Genomic DNA, 23,237 nt, shown 5'->3' on the forward strand with positions numbered 1-23,237 from the left:
GGAATTTCAGTCAAGGCGCCATCTTCACAAGTGACGATTCACTTTCGGCATCGTTACAAAGCTCGGACGCTTTTTATTTATTTTATTTTTTTTAATGCGGCGTCAGCACATTGCAGCAGTCGTAGGTTTGGATTAAGACAAGCTCACCGTGCACACTTGCTTCGTCAGGGAGGCGTCAGAGCCCGGGTCTCTTCAGGTCAGCAACATATGGATGGCCTCGATGAGCTCCACTGTCTTTTGTGAAAACTCCTCTCAACGTCTGGGGTACTAATTCATCACACTGAAAGTAAGAGTCAACATTTAACAGGGGAGTGCGTGGATCGCCGTCGCGTTGTGGTGATACGATGTAACAAATGTGTTCGTCGGTCGGGAAGTACATAAGATGTAGCGTATTTTCCGCACGAGAAGGCGCTTGGGAGTATAAGGCACACCACCTTCCATGAATTTTAAAACTGTTTTCATATATAGGGCGCGCCGCATTATAAGGCGCATAGAATATAAACTCCAAGAGTGGCCGCGGTGGCGTTATCCATCCACTAGATGGAGCTACTCTAAAGGGACTACAATACAATACAATGCAGCAGAGGCATTTTGAATGTCAAATCCACTTCGGTCCTGCTTTTTATGGCAACAGAAAGCGATAGCTGCAGGTTTATTTTATAATGCACATCTTTGGGCATGATTATGAATGCATATTGTCCGATGGTAAGTTAAGTTTGTTTCGCAAAGCCTCTCCATAAACCCCACTTACAACCCAGTCTCGACTTAGCACCTGCGCTAAGCTCGTCTCTCAGTTGAGATGCATCAACAATACTTGTTTGATACCAATTATTACTTTCCTATTATCCAGGGCTTTGGCGCCATCTTTGGTTGCAGAAAGAACACAATTGTGATAGGCGGAGCCCTGGCATGCAAAAATCTGTGGGTTGGGTTAGGTCCGGAAATGCCACCTACTGTGAATATTTTGTCGAGAACATTTTGTAACACTCTGAAAGGAAATATTTGTCGTCACCTTCAGCAGCATGGCAATAACATTCATTGCTCATATCGTTCTCTTCGAAGCGTTTCAAGTGACGAAGACATTTTGCTGTGAGAACCAACACCTGCTGAGCATGACGTTCTCTCGGACGAGCGCGTGTCCCCTTAACGTTTCCGCCCTGATTTACACGTGTGCCTGTTGCGAGTCAAAGTTGGAACGATTATTTCTCGATAGGCTAAACTGATCCCGCTGTCACACCGAACAACCTTCCTCCCCCCCTCCCCCTTCTTTAGTTAATAGGTAACCATAATTCGGAAAACGGATAATGGTTGATGCCACCATCGTCAGTGCAGTCGTTTCACAAGAGCCGCAGCCTTCCCCTTAATAGCTACGACGTTCGTAATCTAATTCATGGAATGTAAAGAAATGAAGAAAGCTTGGTTATGGTCTGGAGTTGCTTTTCTGCATCATCCGTTTCTTTTGTAAAACTATCTGTAAATGCGAAGTTGCATAGCAACAAATCTTAGGACAAACCTGATAAAAAAAATAACCTCCCTTGACAGAGGGAAAGCAGCATGTATTCAAAAGAAAAATGTTCTTATTTTCCACCAAATTTACGAGTGTTTTTTTTTTTATGAGGTGCAAAAAACAAAAAAAGTATCAACACCAGCAAAGGTAAGATAAGAAATGCACTACTATTGGTGTGACTTTGTATCTGACTGGGCTTTCTTCATCAGGAGACAATATAACCAGGCAACCTTTTTTTTTTTTTTGTCAACAGGATATTGTGTTTACATGCATCAACACGGAGATGAAATACTTGAGTGGCTCGGAATATTAACAGGATATTAATGTGCATCGCAGCAGGGGTGGGGGGTGCTCGCGCTTCCCTGCAGCCGGCCACACAAAAGTGGTCAGCCATTTTCAGAGGCGATGAGCCTGCCGATGGTAGAACAGACGCTGCTTCAGCATCCGCTCGAGAGCAACAAACGCTGTGATGTCGTACGGCTGGCATCGATTGAAAAATGTACAGATTGCCAGGTTAGCCGTTTTTTGGGCGACATCACCAGCTACTGGCCTGGCAGGCATATCACAGCGTTTTCTGTTAGCCGGGAACATTTCGAAAACAAACAGAGCCAAGAAGCCTCATTTGGTTCCGGCCCGAAAGAAAGAATAAATACCTTACATTACTTCCGTTTTATTTATTTCGGAATCTGAAACATGCTTTATTTGGAAAAATTACCGATTCTCTGTTACACCCGTCGACAGTATGTCACTTACGACGCAGATCAAGGCGCGCTTCTTAGTCACGTGATGGGTTACCGCTAAAATGAAACCGGGAGCTAGCAAAACAAGTTAAAAACAAAGGTTTTGGAAAGTTCCTTTGGGAAGTGGAAAAGGCCCAGCTCAGAAACAGAAGAGGAGCCTGCGACTTTCAAGAAAGAGAAGGCTGCATTTAATAGACAGTATTAGGAGTATTTCTTAAAAGACGGATTTATCTCGACGGGAGATTCCCACCCCACTCTGCATAATATGCGGCGATGGTGACTCGTATTTTTCATACGCTTTGTATTTACGGCGTATGTGGAACTGGGAGTCGCGGCTTGGAATTGAAGCGGATTTACATGGGACAGGAGAAGAGAGCCAATCTCTTTTTCGTTAATGGATGCTACAGCTTCTTGTTGCTTTCAAGCTTAACTTGTAGCGATCTGAATTTGAAGGCACGTTTAAACATTACCATAGCGACCAGAGAGTGTTGCGACCAGATCGGATGTTCCTCGTGTCGTGATTCGTGTTTATTGTTATGTTTCGAAAATACCGCCGTTTTCATGCATATCATTTTATTTTGTCCTATTTATCCGTCACGACTTCAAGCCCGGTGCCTGAAAATATTGTCTGACATCAAACGGTTGTCTGAAAAAAAGGTTGGGGATCACTGCACTAGAGTACTGCTGTCCCTGAATGCGTTAAACAAACTGTATTCTTCTACTTTGTGCCACTCAACTGCTTGGCAACGCCGCAAAGCGCTTTATTTCTTCTCACTAATTGACTTGTCAGTCATTGCGAGGACGTGGGCGACGGAAGGCGAGGCGAGCATAAAGGCAAGCCGGCCGCTTTGGGATGTGAACATTATTTACACTAAATGAGGTCGAGACCTTGAGACAAAAGCGGACCGCCGAATCGAGCTGTTTTGCGCACGCCGCTTTGGCGAATAGCGAAGCGGGTCAACGTTGTCTCGAAATGCCAGCATTAAGCGGGGGTCACTCGCTAACTCATTCATTCATTCGTCCGCCGGTTTCTGCACGTCGGCTTTGTTTTTGATGAGGCCAGCCTTTGACCGCCGCTTCCCGCGCATCTGCCCCAATCGGAACCCTCCTCCTGGTTGCCATGGATACAAGCCGCCAATGAGAAGGCAGATCAGAGCGCAAAAGAGCTCCAATCTTAGGTCGGATTCTTGCATCCGTGTCCTCCCGGGCTTTGCTACCTATAGAACGATCGAAGCTTTCTCTGTGTCATTTGGTTTGTCGGTGAAAATGCCAAGGCTCTTTTCTGTATGTGTGTGTATGTCTATGTGTGTGTCTGTGCGCATTTGTCCAAGCGGTCGGAGATAACGCGGCGTTCTGATCCACTTACACGGGCCGTTCTTTTTCTTTAACTGAACTGGCGGTGCTTCGAGGACTTTGCTGCCTGTGCCGAGGTCACCTCCCTCAACGCTTTCAATGTCTTTTTGTGTTTCCTCCAGTTGGCGGGCTTCATCTACGCCTGCTACGTGGTCAAGCTCATCTCGGAGGAGGAGGACAGCTGTGAGTGCACACGCACACTCACACACACACACACACATACATGTCTGTGGTATATATTGGGTGCCCCGACTGACATGTTTTGGTGTCATCCACATTGAAGTCTGCGTTTACACTGACGACCCATAGCGGACAAAATGGCTTTAGCACTTGACAAAAGAAAATGACTGGAGTAACATTATCATGCAGAAGTCGTTCTCAAAAGCCAAGAGTGATGCAATCAATAAAAGAAAGCGCTGACTAAAGAGTTTAATACTGTAGGCCAATATGAACCACTCCCAATCAACTTCAGGGCTGACCAGTTCCTTCTGCGCCACAGCATGACAGTCATCCAGTCTTTACAAAGCAGGTTTACTCAAATGCGTCTAACCCACAGGTGTCAAATTCAAGGCCCCGTGGGCCAAATCTGGCCCACCACGCAATTTTATGTGGCCCGCGAAAGCCAATCAAGCATGTCAACTTCCATGATGCTTCCTAAAATCTGTACCCCAATTTAAAATGATCATATGTAATAAAAGAGCTGTTGTCAACATTTTATTGTTACCAAATGCCCTCATTACAGTCACTTAAATAGTGGAAGAAACGCTATTATATGGTTTGACAGTCATAATGGCCCTCCAAGGTGAAGGGCAACTACACTGTGGCCCGGGACAAAAATGAATTTGACACCCCTGGTCTAACCTGACTCTGTTCCCCTCATTATTGTCGAAGAAAACATTCAAACTTTCAATCTTGAGGCAACAGAATACCCACACAACTCCTACAGAGTGAGGGGAAATCTGAAGTTCATCTTTGCAAAATGAAAATGGACTCTCCCTACCAAAATGGCAGAAAACATTGCGTAAAATAAAAATGCAACCAAAAATATACTGTATATAGAAAGTTCTTGAATTTGTATTTCTTGTGTATGTACAGTCTTTCACGCAGTTGCCACGCAACTACCCTTGAATGAGACACCAAAGATATTATCAGTGTCATCTTTTCAAACATCTCGAGGGTGTACTGAAGCACACTCAAGTGTAAAACCACGTTAGGAAAAAAAAATTAATTACATTCGTTCGCGATGACAACATTTTAAACACCTTGCATGCTGGTAAATCTCGCCGTGTATTAAATACGCCCGAGGCCGTCAGTGGAGCTAAATCGCAGCAGAAGTTCTGATGGTGGATCGATGAGCCGCCATGTTTTATTCAATAATATATGCGAAATGACCGACAGCGCTGACCGGCAAGGAATGAGACAATGGATATTCCTTGGCAAGCGCAAAGTGAGGCAAAAGTTTGATTTCATGGGTCTGGTTGTATTTTTCGAGGTTATTGAGACATGACCAAACTTTTACAATCCACCGAGGAAATAGCGCTTAGTTCAGAGTCTGAATAATTGATATCCTGCAGGGATGCCCTTTGCTTAAATGCGGCACTTCGGCCACTGGCATCGCCAAGCGCCGAGAGAGCTGAACGAGCTCTTTGGAAGAGTAAAACAGGCTTTTTTTTATCCCCGCATCTTCAGTTTAAAATCGTTAGCAATTAATTTTGTGTTCGCGGGCCATAAAACTCATCTTGGGTCACACGTGACAAAGATCGAGAGTATCTTGGTAATCCTGCAGTTGGAATGAAATGCTCCATTCATTTTCTTTTCATTGTTTTCCATATACAAAAAAAAAAATAAGTTGAACTGTGTCAACTCGCACGACATCGCTGCTCGGCTAACTTGGCCACCGTTCTCCTGAAAATAAATAAATAAAGGCATTAAAAATGATTTCCGCGTCGAAAACGGTGTTCGTAAAAGTCGTTTTTCATTACGTTACAGTAATTCGCTCTCTGATAAGCCTTCGAGCTAATGGGTCTGTCAGTCAAACCCTGCCTCGGCGGATTACGTTCCGCGCGCCTCGCTCGTGTCTGAAACACGACGTGTCCCTACTAATGCGGCCTTCCTGCATTCTACCACAAATGCTCTGAATTTGAAGGCTCAAATCACGGGGCGTCGAGTTATATTGTTCACATTTGGTAACCGTCTGACAGTTCTTCAACCTCATTTTGGGGTCTGAATTTTTGCAGATTTTTCTGCTCAATGCTCTGAAATGGCTACCTGACATAAAAATGGCCACCTTTTTTTGTGGCGCCTCCTTATGATAGACAGTCCATGTTGCTGAATTATCCATCCATCCATTTTCTGATCCGCTTTATCCTCACAAGGGTTGCAGGGGGTGCTGGAGCCTATCCCAGCCATCTTCGGGCAGTAGGCGGGGGACACCCTGAACCGGTTGCCAGCCAATCACAGGGCACACACAGAGACGAATAACAATCCGCGCTCACACTCACACCGAGGGGCAATTTCGAGTGTTCAATCAGCCTGTCACGCATGTTTTTGGAATGTGGGAGGAAAACGGAATACCCGGAGAAAACCCACGCAGGCACAGGATAAATTTTGGGGTGCTGAATTTTAAAAAAAAATCCTTGGGGCCACTACTGAAGCCCATTTTTGTTTCAAACCCAGCGCCACCACTGTATGTTAAACGTTTAATGCAGTACGAGGTAAAAACACTCTTAAAACCAACACAAAGCTCACACAGAAACGAGGAGGGCGTACCGATTGGTCTCAACTGAGCATTGCCACATTTTAACCCTTTCAGGGACAGCGGTTAGCTACAGTGGACAGCGTATCATTTTATCAGGTTACAGGGTGCATGAAATAAGTGACTCTTTTTCAGGAACTCCCGATATCTACATATCGGCCATTATTTAAAACCATTGACAATTATTCTCCCGGAATTTTTTTTTTGGGGGGGGGGGGTTGGTGAATCAATCGGAATCGCCTCTGCGCTCTTGAACGCAGCGAGGGGAAGAAAATGTCGGCTCGATAACGTGCGGGCTGAACAATAATCGCGGCCAATTCAGGGAGGCGGGGTGGGGGGGGGTTGAATGGGCCTTGGGTGAGGAAGCTAATGCTCACCGAGGGCCCTCGTGAACATTCGGAGCTGCTGAGAAAGCTAATTAGTCTGATAATTATTCCGTGTGTGCCTGCTTCAGTCGGCCACATTCTAATCAAACCCTTGCATGTCGGCAACACACACACACAGGTTGTGTGTCAAGACGGCGTCAGGGACTGCCGGACTGCAGCATGAGTCAGCGGGAAAAACTCTGGCCGCGTCAAAATACGGAATTCCGGCGGTGGCGCTGATTGCCGGTATAACGATCCGAGCGGTGTCAAGTTGTGGCGGGCGCCCGTGATCCAATGACACCGTCGGCAGACAAAAGATTAGCGGTTGTCCTGTTGAGTTTTATAATCGGTCTCGCTCATGAATACATGAAAAGGATTATTGGACTATTTGTGACAACGCCAGGAATAAAGTAAAGAAAGTTTCGTGTATATATCTACTCTGATTAAATGTCAAATGTCTTTTTTTGAGAAACGTCATCATGTCTTTTTTTTTTTTTTTGCTTTGACTTGACCAAACATCTGACTGATATTTACACGATGGTGCGAGTGAATCCACTTTTTAAAAAGCAGCCGTTTGGAAGATCACAAACGACTGGTCAAAGTAAACATCAAACAAAGAGAATTACATGTGTACGGCATTTAAAAACCAACAGACAACGCAAAACACCACTGACACGCTAACGCTGCCGTTGATATGTTGTGCATTTTAAACACCCGCAGAATTTTACTTGTCGTACCCTAGCTTCATGCTAACACGAACAATGAGAAACACCATAAATCAGCAATATAAGGAGCATCCGTGTGGTGTAGTCCTTTGCGAAAAAATGGTAAGATTTCAGCAGTTTTACTGAGTCACTTACAGTAGTCGTGAAAGTCTTTGTTTGTGTCTGCATGACTGGATTGCACTGCCTCAAATAAAATATAGAGTTCCATTTCCCACAAAATGAAAGGCACTGCTATGCAGACCACGGGAAATAAAACAGTTGAGTTTCCCTGGGTGGTGAAGTGATCTTGTCAACACTCGTATTTTGCACTGGACTGCTTTCAAATGCTGATTGTTGTTGGTAAAATCTTATTTTCTGCCATCAACACTAAACACACCTTCAATTTCCCGACGTTTCATTCAATTCAGTGATATTTCCTCTGAAACCTGTAACACCTGCTACCTTACAACTGGTTTCGATATGACGGCTCCATCCCGCATGGGCGTCTGCAAATTCCGCGGGAATAAATCCTGTGCGGCGCGGGTGGAAGTGACTTTTCAGGAGCTCTCTGAGATCAAAGTGAAAAAGCATCCGACTCTGATGCAAGCAACCACCTGCCGGCTGCCTCTCGGCTGCTCCATCCGAGATAATTTAGGGCCTGCGTGTACGTGCGTTCCCAAGGCGTCGTAAATAAATGGCTACGCGCTCACATGCGCGCGTCTTGATGCCGAAATAGGTTTGCAACACACAGCGAGAGACCTTCCAAAGGCCATAAGTTACCATGGGATAATTAATGGACGCTCTTCCTTCCCTGTACAGTTGATTTTATAGGCGGATTCGACTCGTACGGCTACCAGGGGCCTCAGAAGACCTCCCACCTTCAACTACAGCCCATGTACATGTAAGTAGCGCATGTGTAATTACAAAGCATTTCATGAAAGATCACAACGTTCCAGACCACCCACACCATGTTTTTATAGCATTTATGGCTCTTCGTTTTTTTTTTCCCCTCAAGGTCTTCAAACACATCATGTCTCAATATACATATCAGTAATCCTTGCCAGATGTACACTATAAAATGAATTTACAGTCGCTACTTTCTGTAGGCATAAAAAGCAGGATTAAAGGGGATTGGCTTTCAAGAATCTTCAGCAAAAACTCGCCTGAGCTGAAATAACTGTTTCCTGTTTTCATTCGTCCTTTTTTATAAACAATGTTTCGCCATCTAGTGGTCGACGATGGAATTACAGCCACAATAAACCGGAGGCAGAGCAACATAGAATTATGAACTGTTCTAAATAAACCTGTGAAACAGCGAGAGCGTGGACCTAAAACCCCACAATGAAGGGATGCTTGCTGCATATAATAAAAAATTTGAGGCGCTCTGACCGCTCGGCCCATGATCGTAATCGGCCCAGTTCCCGAAGAAAAGTACATGATCGGCATATCTCGAGCGATGCCTTTCATTGTCAATCACACACACAAAAAAAAAAAAAAGATCACCTGCAGCTCGTACCTTGCAACATTAGCTTTGGAAGGGCACAAACAAACGTAATTAAGAATCATGAACTTAAACCTGGAGCCAGAGCTTTTACAAACCTCATTTTACGCAGATGTCCACTTATGCGTTTGAACGCTTTCATTAAGATCAGGATGGTGAAAGGAAGAACAGACGAAACCAAGACGAAAAGGAAATAAAGGCCCAGGATGTAGTTTGATGTCGCCTAGGTGGAGGCGATAACACCTATCGTAAATCATCAGCCCGCTCTCACGCAACGACTGTCACACTTATAACACTTGTAGTGACACACACACACACACGCACACACATCATCAATATGCTCTCATTGTTCCCACAGCTGTTGTTCTTTCACTTTGGTTTTTATTGGCTTTAGCCAGAGGGACCAATAAATTGTTGTGTCCCGGAGGAAATATATCTCGCCGTTTTCACACATAGCCCCCCCCCCTGGCACACACACACAAAATCAATCAGTAATTTTATCTGCTTAAAAAAAACAACAAAAAACGATCGGCAACACTAATTTATTCCATTTATTTCAGAAAAAATGACACTGGAACAGCTTTTTACGTTTTTTTTTGTTTTGTTTTTTTAATCTGAGAGGCAAATTAACTGACGACGATTACAAGTCTACTCTGGGGTTTTTTTCTCCACCACATCAAATTTTCATCATCATCATCATAACGGGAATCAACCCAATAATATATTGCTGTCCCTGAACGCACAAGCAGGGTTTTTGTGTATCATAATCTAAATGTCTCCACTTGTATCTTTCCAGGTCAAAATAAGACGAGGAGCTGCCTTACCACTTCTTGGTTTGTTTATAATGATGGCAAACAAACACACAGAAGATTGAGACTGCCCGCTCCTGCATCACCTTCCCTGACTTCCTTGCAGTGTCGCGTCTATTGCTGAAGTACAACACTGACGTCTGGCGGTGGGAGGCAGGAACTACAATGTACGGGAATAGCCTGCTTCCATTGGCTGATGGATTTTTAATCGTTTTGTTGTGTTTGTGCATTAGTGGATCATCAAAACTCGGTTGACTTTTTGGGAAACTCTTTTTTTAGTGCCTGACAGACTTACTGACACCAAGTGTGTGACCAACTAAGGAATGTCAGATAAAACGTACTCCTGGTCCACGTCCAGAATTGTTTGGATTCTGAATGTGACTGAAGACAATGTAAAAAACAAAAGTGAATCTTAATGTTTACAGTCCAAGGCAATGCAACGAGGAGACAGGCAAATTGGTTTTTGTGTGTGTAGTCGGGCCTCTGCTGTGTAATTCGTCTTCCGCCAACACGCAACAAGCAGAGTGCCAAAGAACACAAGAAGCATCCATCCATAACCATGAAAGCTTCCAAAGGCCCAAAAAATTAATGACAATCACGAACCCCTTTCACACCGTCTGAGAAAGCCGACAATGTTCGGAATGCGTGGATGGCCTGACAACTTTCCAGCTTCAAAGGTAGTATCAGAGTCATAACGGAGTCGGGACTACAGCTGTGTGAAAGTGCGGGAAATTTGAAGCCTCTGTAACATGAACATAATGTCTCTGAAATTTTGCGCAATACTGCAATGAATGATCAAAAACTTACCAAGTATAAAAAAATGACGCTTCAAATTCATGACAAAAATAGACATACTGTGGGCATAATAGAATATTTTAAAACTCTTTAGGTAATATTTGCATTCAATTGTGCGTAATACATTTTGAAAAAAAATCCTTAAAATAGTTTTTCAAATGCTCCTCCATTCAAGCTTACAATCATGCTAATGCAATTATGGTACTGTATTTGGAAGTTGGTCATGTACTTGGAGAGCTATGTATTTTTTATTAGGCGGTACTTAGTTAAAAAAAAAACAAAAAAACTCTTAGACCCACTGGGCGAGCCCATATACCTGATTTGAAAAAAAATCCAAATTTAGCTCTTGAGGTCAAACGTATGCCAACTCTTTCCCGTTCATCCTGCAGACACGCTACATAACAGTGCACTTGTGCCTGTAAATGTGTCATCATGACACTAGACTGCCACACTTGAATTTTGATGCAGCCTCTGGAGCGTACCGATGCGCACCACAACGTATGTAAGGAAAGCAAAACGTGATCGCCTGCTAGTTGGACATTTTGGACTCTCTGGACCAAACATTGGAGGCCTTCCTTGTTTACCATGCAACTCTTGTACATGGAGGCTTTAAAAACATTTTCCTGAAAGGATCCAGTCCTCTCTGGAGGTCACTGGTGAGGACTTCAGAACAGTGTGTGTGTGTGTGTGTGTGTGTGTGTTTGCATGAGGTGTCACCAAGCTGTTTGCATATTTACTACCCTCATGCCGCTCATGCGTGACTTATGACTAGCTACTACGCTAACCGTCTTCAATGTGAACTTTGTTGGTTTTCTATTTCACTGGGAAATGCCCACAGAAGTAAATAGTTTGAAAACAAAGAGAGGGAAAAAAACTGAATTGTTAACTTGAACTTGTAGATAGTTTTTTTTTTTTAAATAATGTGTGCGAGTTTTTCTAGCTGACTAATAATGTATGATGTCGTGGACAAGTGGCCCTGTGTTTCATGTGACTGTATGAAGTTAGAAAGTGCTGCGTTGAAATACAACTTTGATTTGTTCTTTGACAGCGTTTGCAACTCAAAACTCTTGTATCTCAAACTGTGGATGTAAGATTTTTGTGGTTGAAATACTGTAGGTCTTGCCATTGGCGCAGCAATAGACGTTTTGCTACATTTATTAAATCACAGGCAAGTAGCGCTGAAATATTGAGGGGAAATAATGGTTGGAAATGCATTTTGGCTTTTATCCCCCCGCATCCCTAAAAAAATCTAATCTGATTTTTATGATGAATTATTTTAAATTGTTTTAAAATTCTGAATTCGGTGTGTGACATTTCAACCTCCCAAATTTAAGGAAACAAAAATATATACCTGTATATATTTTCTTTTTGTTATTATGGAAACATTCATAAATGTTGAGTATTTAGAACAGAGCCCTGTGGCACTCTTCAGTTATTATGCCATTCAGTAAGCAGATGGGGACTATGATGTCAAATCAAATATATATGATTAAAGCTAGGAAAAATGTTCCAACCAAGCTGTTGGTTTAGCAATTTCGACTGGATGTATCATATAAAAAGAATATTTGACAAAATTAATACTAGAAGTTGACCTTTAATTGATGATTACTTGAGAAAAAGAACTTTGAAAGAGCCTAAACTGCCCCCCTACCTCCTTGAGGTTATTACATCAATACATAGTAATGCTCTAAAATCTTTTGTGTATTTGAAGACTTTTAAACCCTCAAGTTTCTGACTAAAGCAATTTTCATTAGCCAAATTATCCACCACTGGTGGCCTACTTTTGTGCTGTGATGTGCACTTTGCCAGTTTTATGCCCTATAAGACTCTTGTTAAGGCTTTTTAACATTGTCGTCATTTTCAGAACAAAGCGATGCGATTAAAGTTTGGTCCTTAACCCGCATACAAACCGCACCGGAGAGCCTTCTTCAAAGTTCACGCGTTTGAAGAGGTCATTGGATCATAAAATGAGAAGTCACATAAAAATGTTTTTTTTTATTTTATTCTTACATTTCATCGATAAGGTTTCGACATCTAGGACTCTTGTTTCATGTATCACATTTGAAGTGATGGTGTTTGGTCCTAGTGGCCCTTGTACATCCCATCCAGCTGACTTGGGCCCCCTGGCTCCTTATCTTGAGCCAACAGTCTCGAACATGGTTCATAAACTAGACAGTGATTTGAAATTGGACCGGCAAATTGGTACTGTTGTTAAATCCAGTTTCTTTCATCACAGGTAGCTTGCAAAAGTAAAGCCTCTCCTTTCTCAAGAGCACTTTGAAACAATAATCCATGCCTCCACCGAGCATCTCCAGCTGGCCTAGAATGCCGCTGCTCGCCTCTTGACTGGTACTCAAAAGAGGGAGCACATAACTCCTACGCTTCACTGGCTCCCAATACGTTTTAGAGTTCTTTTTAAGATCATGTTTATTTGTTTTCTATTAGAGGTGCCGAGAACTAAGTGGAGGCTCAGAGGGCATCGAGCCTTTTCTGTTGCTGGACCCTCTCTTTGGAATGACCTCCCGCTGATCGTTAAAAAAGGCCCCTCGCTGTCCATCTTTAAAACCAGTCTTAAAACTCATTTTTATTCTTTGGCTTTTGACGAAGCATGAGACTTGCTTTTTAGTTTGACTGTTTTTGTGCTTTGTTCTGTCTTCGTTATTAATTTATTGTTTTATTGTATAAATTATATTTGTTCCAGGTAACGCACTTTGTATACAGCGGTGGTTGTTTTAAAGTGCTCTATAAATACAGTTGAGTTTAATTGAATTATTTTCGAGAACATCCACCCATTAAATCCATGCTCGGTCACGCGACAAAGGGGATGACTTCTACGCCCTCTTGTAGGCCGTTTGCGGTACTACACGTACGTATTCAAAGCGTGACGTCCGCCGTGCTGACGTCTACCCGGAAGCGCCGGGAGCAGTTGTTTTGTTTTGGTGCAGAAGTTGGTTGACCACCTAGGAGGCTTTGACAATGCTACGGACCGACGCTGCACTCTATAAATGGGTCAAGAGCGCCCGGTGATGGAAGATGACGGTCATGCGTCTCACACATGTAAAACGCCGACGCTCATCGGTGCTTTGGAAGCGGAAGAGAAGGTGAAATCGTCACTGGGAACTAATCAGGTGGAGGCGTCGCTTCGAAATTATTTGGACCGACGGATCAGCAGAGGGAAGTTCATGCGGGACGACGACAAAGAACGACGCGTAGAACAACCAGGAGTACTCGAAGAACAAGTTGAGGAAGAGGGGTATGCCGAGGACAACAACAACAATAACTGCAACGGAGGAGGGGCGGGGGACATCGGAGGAGAGCAGACTCTCGACTTCCTGAGTGCCAGTTGGCTGGCTTCGGGGTCTTCCTCTGACCGCGCCGGTCCAGACGCTCGTATGCAGGGCGGTGCCGAGGCTGTCCACGGTGACAACGCCGCCGTTGTCGACGTCACAAGAGACTCGCGACGCGACCAGAGCGGACAACCGGGACACGCCGGAGTTCAAAATAAGCCTCTCTTTGCCGAATTAACCTCTTCGGACTTTGGGGGATTTGAAATATTTTCTCTTTTCGAAACAAAACATGAAAAATGTGACACCGGTGTTACTAGTCTACGTTCGGACCCGACTTCGAGCGCGAAAGAACACATTTACTGTGATGTCTACTGCATCGCCAACGAGCGCCATCATGACACTGCTACAAGCGAGGTGATTTCCGCGTCGGGCGAGGGGCTCGTTTTATACACCGCGGAAGACTTGGTAAACCCTCTGCAGAGGTCTTCCCTCAGCCGTCGTTCATCGCAGCAGGGGGGCTCGGATGGCGCAGCCGAAGCGCAGCCGTGCCGGGTGTGCCTTGACAGGAAAACGATGGCACCCTTGCCATGCTGCCGGAAGCTGGTGTGTGACGAATGCCTGACACTGTACGTCACCTCCCAGGTGGGTACCAAGTGGGCTTGACTTACATTTTATAATACAATAGTTCTTTGGCTGATTTTATCTTGATATAAGAGCAAAAATTTGAGATACAAGTGCACTTCAAACCTCCACCCTCTAGATATTTATTTTTAAGGGTTTACAAGCGATGCTTATAGAAGCCCAAAATTGCTTGTAATCAAACACTTGTTGCATTTTGAACCTATTCCAACTTGCTTAACGGATCAAAGATTACACATTATTTTAAAAACAACAACGGCCCTGAACGAATTCACAGGCTGAGTCTTCTGAAAGTTGCATTTTCAGCCAAATGTCACTTCAAGCGTAACTCCACCGCATGTGGTTTCCAAATTCGAGGAAGACGATTCGCAGGCCTCCATTGACTGCATAACTCGTGGCGGATTTGGGCCTCACGTGCGGTCGAGTCGAACCAGAAGTGACGTCCTGAGTCTGAAAATGCGGCCTACAGGAGGACTAAGCCCGTGAATTTGGAAACACCCACAGTCTTCGTACATAAGTCTTTTTTCCTTGAAAACAAGTCCAGAATTGATAAGAATGTTAACACAGTCATAGTTTGACATCATTTTAATAAATCGATTAATATGTCAGTTATTTTTCGAATAATTGGTGAAGCATATTCGTAAAGCCTTTTTTTTTTTTTCAAAGTGACTGCAGAAAATGCACACATTCTGAAATTGGCAAAATTGTTGATAATCGTCAATTGATTAATTGTTGGACCTCTTACAGCATTTTCGATACACTTTATGCCGATTGTCACCGATCTGTGACACATCCCCCCCCCCCCCCCCCAAACCCCCACTGTGATCAACGCACTTTTGCTCCAAACTTTCAACCTGGCAACACATGTGTTCGAAACATGTGGCGCACAGATGAACCAACCTGACCAGTTCGGTGGCGGTTTTTTTAAATTATTTTCTTGTTATGCCCAAAATACCATGGCATCACATCAGCGCGTCTGACCTGTAATAGACTTCCACTCCTGAATATGCCCCACTTTACGGTTATGTAAAAAAAAAAAAAAAAAAATTAAAAACAAACCCACTTATGTGTGCCTTGTTGAATCAGCACCATAGCTCCATGTGAGAAAATGCAGCATTTTAAGAGGCTTGTAATACTTCACGGCTTTCATAATCTGTTGGGGCACAGTTATTACAAAACGGCTCCCATGAATGATGAGGTTCTTCGCATTTGTATTCTCACATGCTTCAAGTCACTTTGAACCGGGATCTAGTGCGTCTGCATGCATTTCGTAGATGGAGGTTTGCTACACTGACCGACATTTGCTTGTGGACTTTTTAAGCCGCCTCCTCCAGCCTTCCATTTATGTAACACTTAATCGCATCGTGCATTATGAACCGTTTCCCGTCGGAACTACTCCCCAAGCCTAATTGCATCAAATCCAGAAACGCACTAAATGATTGTGGCTTTCATTATCCAGGTCCAAGTGGGCAAGGTGCACATCCGCTGTCCCATCTCGGAGTGCAACGGGATGCTGGAGAACACTGTGGTGGTCTCGCACCTGGCCGGTGAGGACGTGCTCAGGTACCGTTACTTCCTGGAGCTGAGTCAGCTGGACTCCAGCACCAAGCCCTGCCCCCGCTGCAGACACTTCACTTCCCTCGGCCGATCCAGCCCCGCGCGCGTGGAGAACAAGTACAAGGTGAACGGTTTTATTGGCCATTTTGGGTCGAGACCGTGCAGGTCCCACTCATTTTGATGTTATAGCCAGCTTACAAAATGGAGTAAGAGTACAGTTTGTCCTTCAAATTCTAGACACGATGCCGAAAACCCCCCCCACAATACATTGGGAATTTCTTAACAATAAAAAGATTCACAAAAACAATCACACAGCTCAATTGTGAGTATGAAACAAGTCATGAATCAGGAAAGGTTTCCCAAAACAGGTTTCTTCATTTGAATTTTGGATCGCAACCATAAAACGTATCACATGTCTAGTGGTGAAAGTCTAAAGCGCACTTGTATCTCACATTTGTTTGCTCTCATCTCAAGATAAATAAAATCAGCCAAATAACGGCTTGTATTAAAAAAATTAAATAAAAAAAATCAAGGCATTTATATCTCAGGGCACCACTGCAGTTGTGTGCACATTTTATTTTAAGAAAACCTTTGTCTCACAATGGAGAAATTCCCAATTTACAGCAGCAAAATTATGAAAGGGAGAAGTAGAAGAACAAAAAAGTATATAAATATAAATTATAAAATATAATTAAGCATATTAAAATGTTATTCAATTTATTTATTTTAATTGGGAATTTTAAGGGAGTTTTTTTAATCAGTTTTGTATTCTAAGCTAAAATATACAATATAGGAATTGCCAAAAAAAGTGGATGATTAAGAATAGGAAGGTTTTTTTTTTAATGCTATAAATGAACAAAAAAGTTCATTACAGCTTTACCAGGAAGAAAATGTGAGGGAAAAGTGGTGACAAATGGTTACGCAAATATTTTTGTATCATTACATTTGCCAAAAAAAAAAAAAAAGAAATCAGTTTTTACATTGCAAGGGGCATAAAATAAAAATATTCCTCTTTTGGAATGACATACAGTCCACACGATGATGCAACTCGATACGATTGTGCTAACCGGCATGGAAAACGGGGGAGTTGAGAACTTGCGGCGTTGTGGCGCAGGTGCAGTGCGGCAGCTGCCAGTTTGTGTGGTGCTTCAAGTGCCACGCGCCCTGGCACCAGGGCATCAAGTGCCGCGACTACCGCAAGGGCGACAAGCAGCTGAGGAGCTGGGCCTGCGTCATCGAGCGCGGACAACGCAACGCTCAAAAGTGCCCCAAGTGCAAGGTACTCACCCCGCTTCGCTTTTCAAAAAAACGCTCAAGAATTCCGCCATATGCAAAGTCTGAACATATGAACCGACACGTACAACAAAAGAGAATTCAGCATTCTGTATCTTTCATGGGCAACGCGTTCAGCCAAACCACATGAATCCATTCAACGGCTGTGCTAGCTCAATGCGAAGATATCACGCAAAACACCATAGACGGGCTACGGGAAATTAGCATTGATGTTATGTAATCATAAAGCATCGGGGGGACTCATAAAAACAGGTATACGGTGATATGAAAAGTATACACACCCGTGTTGAAATGCCAGATTTTGTGATTTAAAAAAAAAAAAAAGACCGAGATAAAGAATATCAAAATGTTTTCTATCATGAATGTGACCTCTGACCTGTACAAGTCAATTAGGGAGGAAGGGGGGGGGGGGGATATTTTTAAGGGGAAGTAAAATTAAGCACCTAAGATAAATGAGACTGTTTGCAATTAACTCGGCACGTAACTGGCACCATTTAGATTAACCTCAAATAAAGTTCAGCTGTTCTTCTAGGAATATAAATCATTGTTACATTATTTTAGTTATTTAACTGAGTATCTAAAAATATATAATTAACTTAGTTTGACTATATTTTTTGTGCTTGACTGGGCTTTATTTTATTGCGCTTTATTTTGTACTTTGAGGGGTTTTTTTCCACAGCACCATATTTTTACTTTTTTCGCACTTCTTTTTTTCATATTGCATGTTAATTATTGCACTTTGTAGTCAAATATGTACCCAAAAAGTTTTGAATTTTTTTTTTTTTAAATAATGTTATGAATGCCTAAAAGCAGAAACTAGCCGACGCTGGCCCAGAGTGAACTTAAGCCGCTCTCTGTTTGACTGCAAAGTCCAGTAAGCTGATGTCAGCCCGCACTTAGCTGGGCTTAGTGCCCATTTACTACCAAAGTGGCGCGGAGGCCATTAATGGTGCACTTGTGCATACTGGATGCGTTGGACTTTGGTGATTGACAGCTGTCCGTCTTTGTGTGCGTGCGTGTGTAGATCCACATCCAGCGCACGGAAGGATGCGATCACATGGTTTGCACGCAGTGCAACACCAACTTTTGTTACCGCTGTGGCGATCGATACCGTCAACTCAGGTAACATTTGTTTGCAAAGACGAACATCATTCAGTTCAAAACATTCATTGGTTCCGAAGAAAAATACAATTATGAATCACATTTATTGTCAAACGGTTCCATCGATGAGAAACCATTGCAAATGAACTCAGATTAACCTCATCTGCGTGCACACGCACGAATAAGGTATATTTGAAAACTGTCGAAAAAGAATTGTAATAATTCAACTCGGTAATAATGCGATTTATTCATAAGTCAAATTTTTATGATTAGTTATTCAAGCTGTGGTAAAATTTAAAAAAATACATAAAATGGAATTCAATTTATTCATTAAAAAAAGTAATTCGATTAAGTACTGCAAGGATGTGATGTTTTATTGAATTCATCATTTAATGCGATATTTGGAATTTACTCATTAAAACTCAGGTAACCAAAAAAAAAAATTTTTTAATAATAATAGATTTTTTTTTACTTAACCAAGTTATTTAAATACTATCATAATTATTTTTTTTAATTACCAAATCTGAATCTCTTTTTTTTTTGTTTTTACTGAACCAAGCTGTTACTTAAACCCTATCATTTAAAAAATAAAATTAAAAAATAACCAAAAACCGAATTTGTTTTTTTTTGTTTGTTTTTACTAAACCAATTTATTTAAATCCTGTCATTTAAAAAAAATATTTAAATCCTATTATTCAAAGAGAAAAAAAAACATTTTGGGGGAGGGTGGGAGGGGGTCATATTTTTCACATCAATTTCATCCCTTCAACCCCTTGCTTTTGAGGTCAGGTATTTCGGGGACCACACGTCGAACCTCAGCGTGTTTGGCTGCAAGTATCGCTATCTGCCAGAGAAGCCGCATCTAAGACGCTGTATCAGAGGTTCCATCTGCGGTGAGTTCCCCCCCCCCCCCCCCCCGAGCCGGCGGAATCTCTTTGTCAAACGGTCGGGGGGAGGTTGTGCCATTTCCCATTTGTTGGTCAGGAAACAATTGGGATGAGGGATGTCACGAGTTGTAAATGTGCTGTGGTGGTTTGTTGTGTTGTGCGTCAGGCGTGAAGTTGCTGTTGGCGCCGCTGGTCCTGTTACTGGTGTTGGTCTTGGGAGGCGTGGCGCTCGTCATAGGTAACGGCTTGCCGTTTGAGCCGCATTGGAAAATGCATTCTCAGAAGATTTTAGTTTGGAAAATAGGATTGTATTCATTTTATTTATTGATTTTATCTTGAAAAGTGGACAATTTTATTTTCAAAATATTGCCATTTTTAAATCTTAGCAATACTGGCTTTTTTTTTGATCATTAATATTTATATTCGGAATTAAATTTTGGCAACATGACTCATCTTAAACTTAAAAGAAAATCTACATAATATGGTTTATTTATCCTAAATATTGGAAACTAATCTGAATTGTAGTCGTAGGTTGTTTTTTTTTGAATTTTTCATAAAATATAATTTGTGTCTCAAACTTTTTTTCTCAAAAACTACTTTTGGACTATGAGAACTTTAATCCCATTTTTTTTTTCATGACAACTTTTTATTGTTGTGAATGCAACTACAGTCTTGTAAATATTCACAGTAACCTAAAAAAATCTCACTTTTGTACGATCACAGCCATAATCTCGAAATGTTAACTTTTTTTTCTGTCAAGGAAACGTCATTCATTCTTGTAAATAAGATCTTCAAAATAGACAACAGTGTGAATTTTTTTTTTTAGCTTTGTCTTTGCTACATTACACACACTGAGCTTTATATTTTCGCCTTGTGCATTTCCCTTTTCAAAATGAAACTACGACTTTGTCGCGCGCGCGCGCTAACGGCGTCTGTGTGCAGGCGTGATCGCCTACCCCGTCTACTACGTGTGCAAAAGGAGGACGAAACGGCGCTCTCTGGGCTCCTGGCGCTCTTGACGTCGGCGTGCAAGAACAAGAAGAGAGACGGAACTCGGGGACTACGGAAGCTGCGGAGCATCTTCATGCACGGTCGTCCTTTTTCGCTGGGAAGTTTTTGCACGCAAGGCTTAAAAGCGCTCCCGACATGACACGAGTGAGGAGGTGGGGTCAGGTTGATGGTTGATTGACCGCCATCCAGCACACGGGTACGACTATCGACGTTGGAGAAAAGATGGTAATGTCGCATTTGGGACACAAAAAAAGTGGATATGTGTTCATGCAACAGCCTTGGAAATCAGAATTGTCTTTTTTTTTTCTTTATGGGAAAGACTTGTTATATAATTGCTCCCATGCGGAGCTTTAATAACACTGGTCAAGATTTTTTTTTTTGTGCCGATTCCAAATCAACTCTCATTTTTCCTTGAGCACATCAGGTTTCGCAAAACGCTTTGGGCACCATTATCATGTACATTAAGCATTATTCAGTACACACCATCATAATAAATATAAGAAAGTAGAATTATTAGTAATATTTATGGATGGAGGGCACAACGGATTAATTGCATTCTCTCGTCTCATGGCACTTTTTGGCCCCAGTTTTACGGATCAACACAAAAATGAATGGAAATGTCTCGAGAGTAGCGTACTCCCATAACAAGTCGGCCATTTTGATTCGAAACGGACGTTTTTGGACACGTTAGGCCGACTCCAAATTGGAGTTCAGCCGGCCCTCCTGCCTCGTGTGCGCCCACACGCCAGGATGTGCCTCATCATCACAAAAAAAAAAAAAAAAAGCGAAACCGCCAAGTCGGCAGGCCGCTTGTATTGTGCCAAAACAAACACGCCAAGCGCGCCGGGATTGGAAACCTCGCGGGATCAAGTCCGCTGGATTGCCGTGTGGTTGGAAGGTCACGCGGGACTTTTTGCCACATTTTGCACCCGTTTGCCAAAACGGCGGCGATGATGTTAATCCTCGTCGAGACACATTACTGCCACAGTAGCTATCGCGTGTCCACTGGGTTATATTTAGAAATACAGGCGTGCGAGCGGAGAAGTCATGCCAACAGGAACTACACGCATAACATACATCATCTGTAATTAAGCTCGACACAAAGGACTGCATTAGAAGGCCGCTACCCAACCAAGCATAAATTGTGAGAAAAAGCTAGCAATGCGACAGAAAAAAAAATAATTAAAAAGCCAAAACGTTCCGGAAAAAAATTGGGATGTTGCACAACATCCTGAGGACAAAGTTGCAATGTCAAAGCAAAAAGGTGTCGGAGGAAAGAAATCGGAAGCAAAATTGTTTGGTTGCAGGAAACAAATTGGAATGTCAAGGGAAATAAGACGTAATGTTGCTTGAAATGCGTCGTAGTGGTGAGAAAATTTGTAAAGTCATCCAAAAAAAAAAGTCCTAATGTTATGAGAAAAAAAAAGTTGTTTCGGTTAAAAAACAAAAACACGAACTAAGCTGTAATGTTACTTGAAAAACATCATCATGTCAGGAAAAATGAAGTATGACAATCAAAAGATTGTAACATTTTCAATAAAAATTGAACAATGGAATAAACGTTGACGTTCTAAAGCAAAAAAAAAAAAAAAGTCCAAATGTTACGAGAAAAGTCTTCATGTTACAAGAAAATAACATTGTGATGTTACAAAGGCGGGAAAAATGGTAAACCTACAAAAAGGTCAAAATATTTGACAAAAAATTTTAAGGCTATGATTTTTTTTTTTGGGCGGGGGCGGATGGAGAAAGTTATTCGATGAAAAAGTTGCTAAGCTCCATTTCAAAAAAATTGTTTAGTTTTAATAGGAAAATGTTCAGAAACAAAATGCAGCTTAACATTCCGATAAAAATTCCAAACAATGACAATTTCCTTTGTTAGAGTTCTTTTGAAACATGCCAACTTTATTCTGGTTGAAATCACAATTTTGGATGCTGGTCATATTTGTCACTGTTTTTTTTTTAAATGTTGCCTATCGTCACATATGCAAATGGCCGTTTGTATGGATGCCGTGATAAAAAAAAAAATAAATAGAATACAGAATTTTCCATAGACGGATTTAAAGTGACCCAATCCAGGTTCTGCGCTGCATCCCCAAATACGACACCCTTGTACTTTTGCACATATTCAACAAGTTAAAGGCCTGCTTATTTACAACTCAATGGCTGTACATAGAATACGATGGACAAATATGAATATTAACGTTGCACTACAACAGACATCTTGAAGTCGATTTTGCGGGCATGTGACCAATAATGGTAGCTTTCAATGAAAATGTGGATGAAGGTCAATAAAGTCAACTAAGTCACCCTAGTGGGACATTTGCTGGACTGTTTGTTCCAAATGCAATTGCAGTTTGTGGTCAACAGAGGGCAGCAGCGCACCGCGGCAGGTGCGAGCCAACGCATTCATCCTCCGATTTATGACAACGGACGGCGGGCGCCCCCTGTCGGCGGGGATAGGGACGGACCGGCCCGCCAAAAGCAAAAATCCGTCCATTTGGAATGCTCTGCCATCTTGCAAATGCTATTTTGAAGTGGTTCGAAACTCTGAGCCAAGTTTGAAACCCTAATACTACTTTAAATATCTAATTTGAGACCCAAACTGAGTTTTAACCTTTAACACGAGTTCAAAACCCTGAGGTGGGCAATATTTGCTGCATATCATGAAAACAAATGCAATCGATGATTGGCAAGATGTGAGAATTCTCGGAATGGGCTTAGGGAGAGAGGAGGCGGGGCCTAGGAAATTGCGGTTGGGGGTAGCACCTTATACTGTATTGCAGAGAAATGGGTGACATGTCGACAGTGAAAAATAAATAGCTATTTGCTATGAATAATTAACTTCTCAATCTCCATGTATAACAACAGTAGCTTATTCAAATCAAGAAACATAAATGTAAGAAATAAGCAAGTGTCCTAACTAAGTTAGAGTC

General features: G+C 42.3%; 2 protein-coding genes across 5 annotated transcripts in view; both read left to right on the plus strand.

The window, feature by feature from the left end:
- The window catches only part of LOC147185793 (sodium/potassium-transporting ATPase subunit beta-1-interacting protein 2-like), a 53,316-nt gene extending 40,873 nt beyond the window's left edge, over window positions 1-12,443 (plus strand). The window contains exons 5-7 of one of the 2 annotated variants that reach the window (XM_086104186.1): window positions 3,723-3,783; window positions 8,244-8,325; window positions 9,722-12,443. In XM_086104186.1, the coding sequence (XP_085960312.1) occupies window positions 3,723-3,783; window positions 8,244-8,325; window positions 9,722-9,731 (153 nt within the window). In that variant the 3' untranslated portion in view covers window positions 9,732-12,443. Of the gene's footprint in view, window positions 1-3,722; window positions 3,784-8,243; window positions 8,330-9,721 lie in introns of those variants that run through there. The other variant, XM_086104187.1, reaches the window with a different exon arrangement.
- A 1,000-nt stretch (window positions 12,444-13,443) lies between these two features.
- Window positions 13,444-22,615, plus strand: LOC147185794 (E3 ubiquitin-protein ligase RNF217-like). 3 transcript variants are annotated; one of them, XM_086104184.1, is made up of 8 exons: window positions 13,444-14,230; window positions 14,297-14,458; window positions 15,915-16,136; window positions 17,127-17,291; window positions 18,330-18,427; window positions 19,196-19,299; window positions 19,460-19,531; window positions 20,236-22,615. In XM_086104184.1, the coding sequence occupies exons 1-8, from the start codon at window positions 13,535-13,537 to the stop codon at window positions 20,310-20,312; spliced, it is 1,596 nt and encodes a 531-aa protein (XP_085960310.1). In that variant the 5' UTR covers window positions 13,444-13,534; the 3' UTR covers window positions 20,313-22,615. The 3 variants fall into 3 exon arrangements, 2 of the variants coding, with proteins under 2 accessions (XP_085960310.1, XP_085960309.1); XR_015099444.1 differs by having other exon boundaries at window positions 13,444-14,458; window positions 19,191-19,299; window positions 20,236-20,311; XM_086104183.1 differs by having other exon boundaries at window positions 13,444-14,458.
- Window positions 22,616-23,237: the final 622 nt, after the last annotated feature.

Source organism: Hippocampus guttulatus, chromosome 23 (assembly GCF_054856545.1).
Source record: "Hippocampus guttulatus isolate MCC_2025c chromosome 23, RoL_Hgut_1.0, whole genome shotgun sequence".
Lineage (NCBI taxonomy): Eukaryota > Metazoa > Chordata > Actinopteri > Syngnathiformes > Syngnathidae > Hippocampus > Hippocampus guttulatus.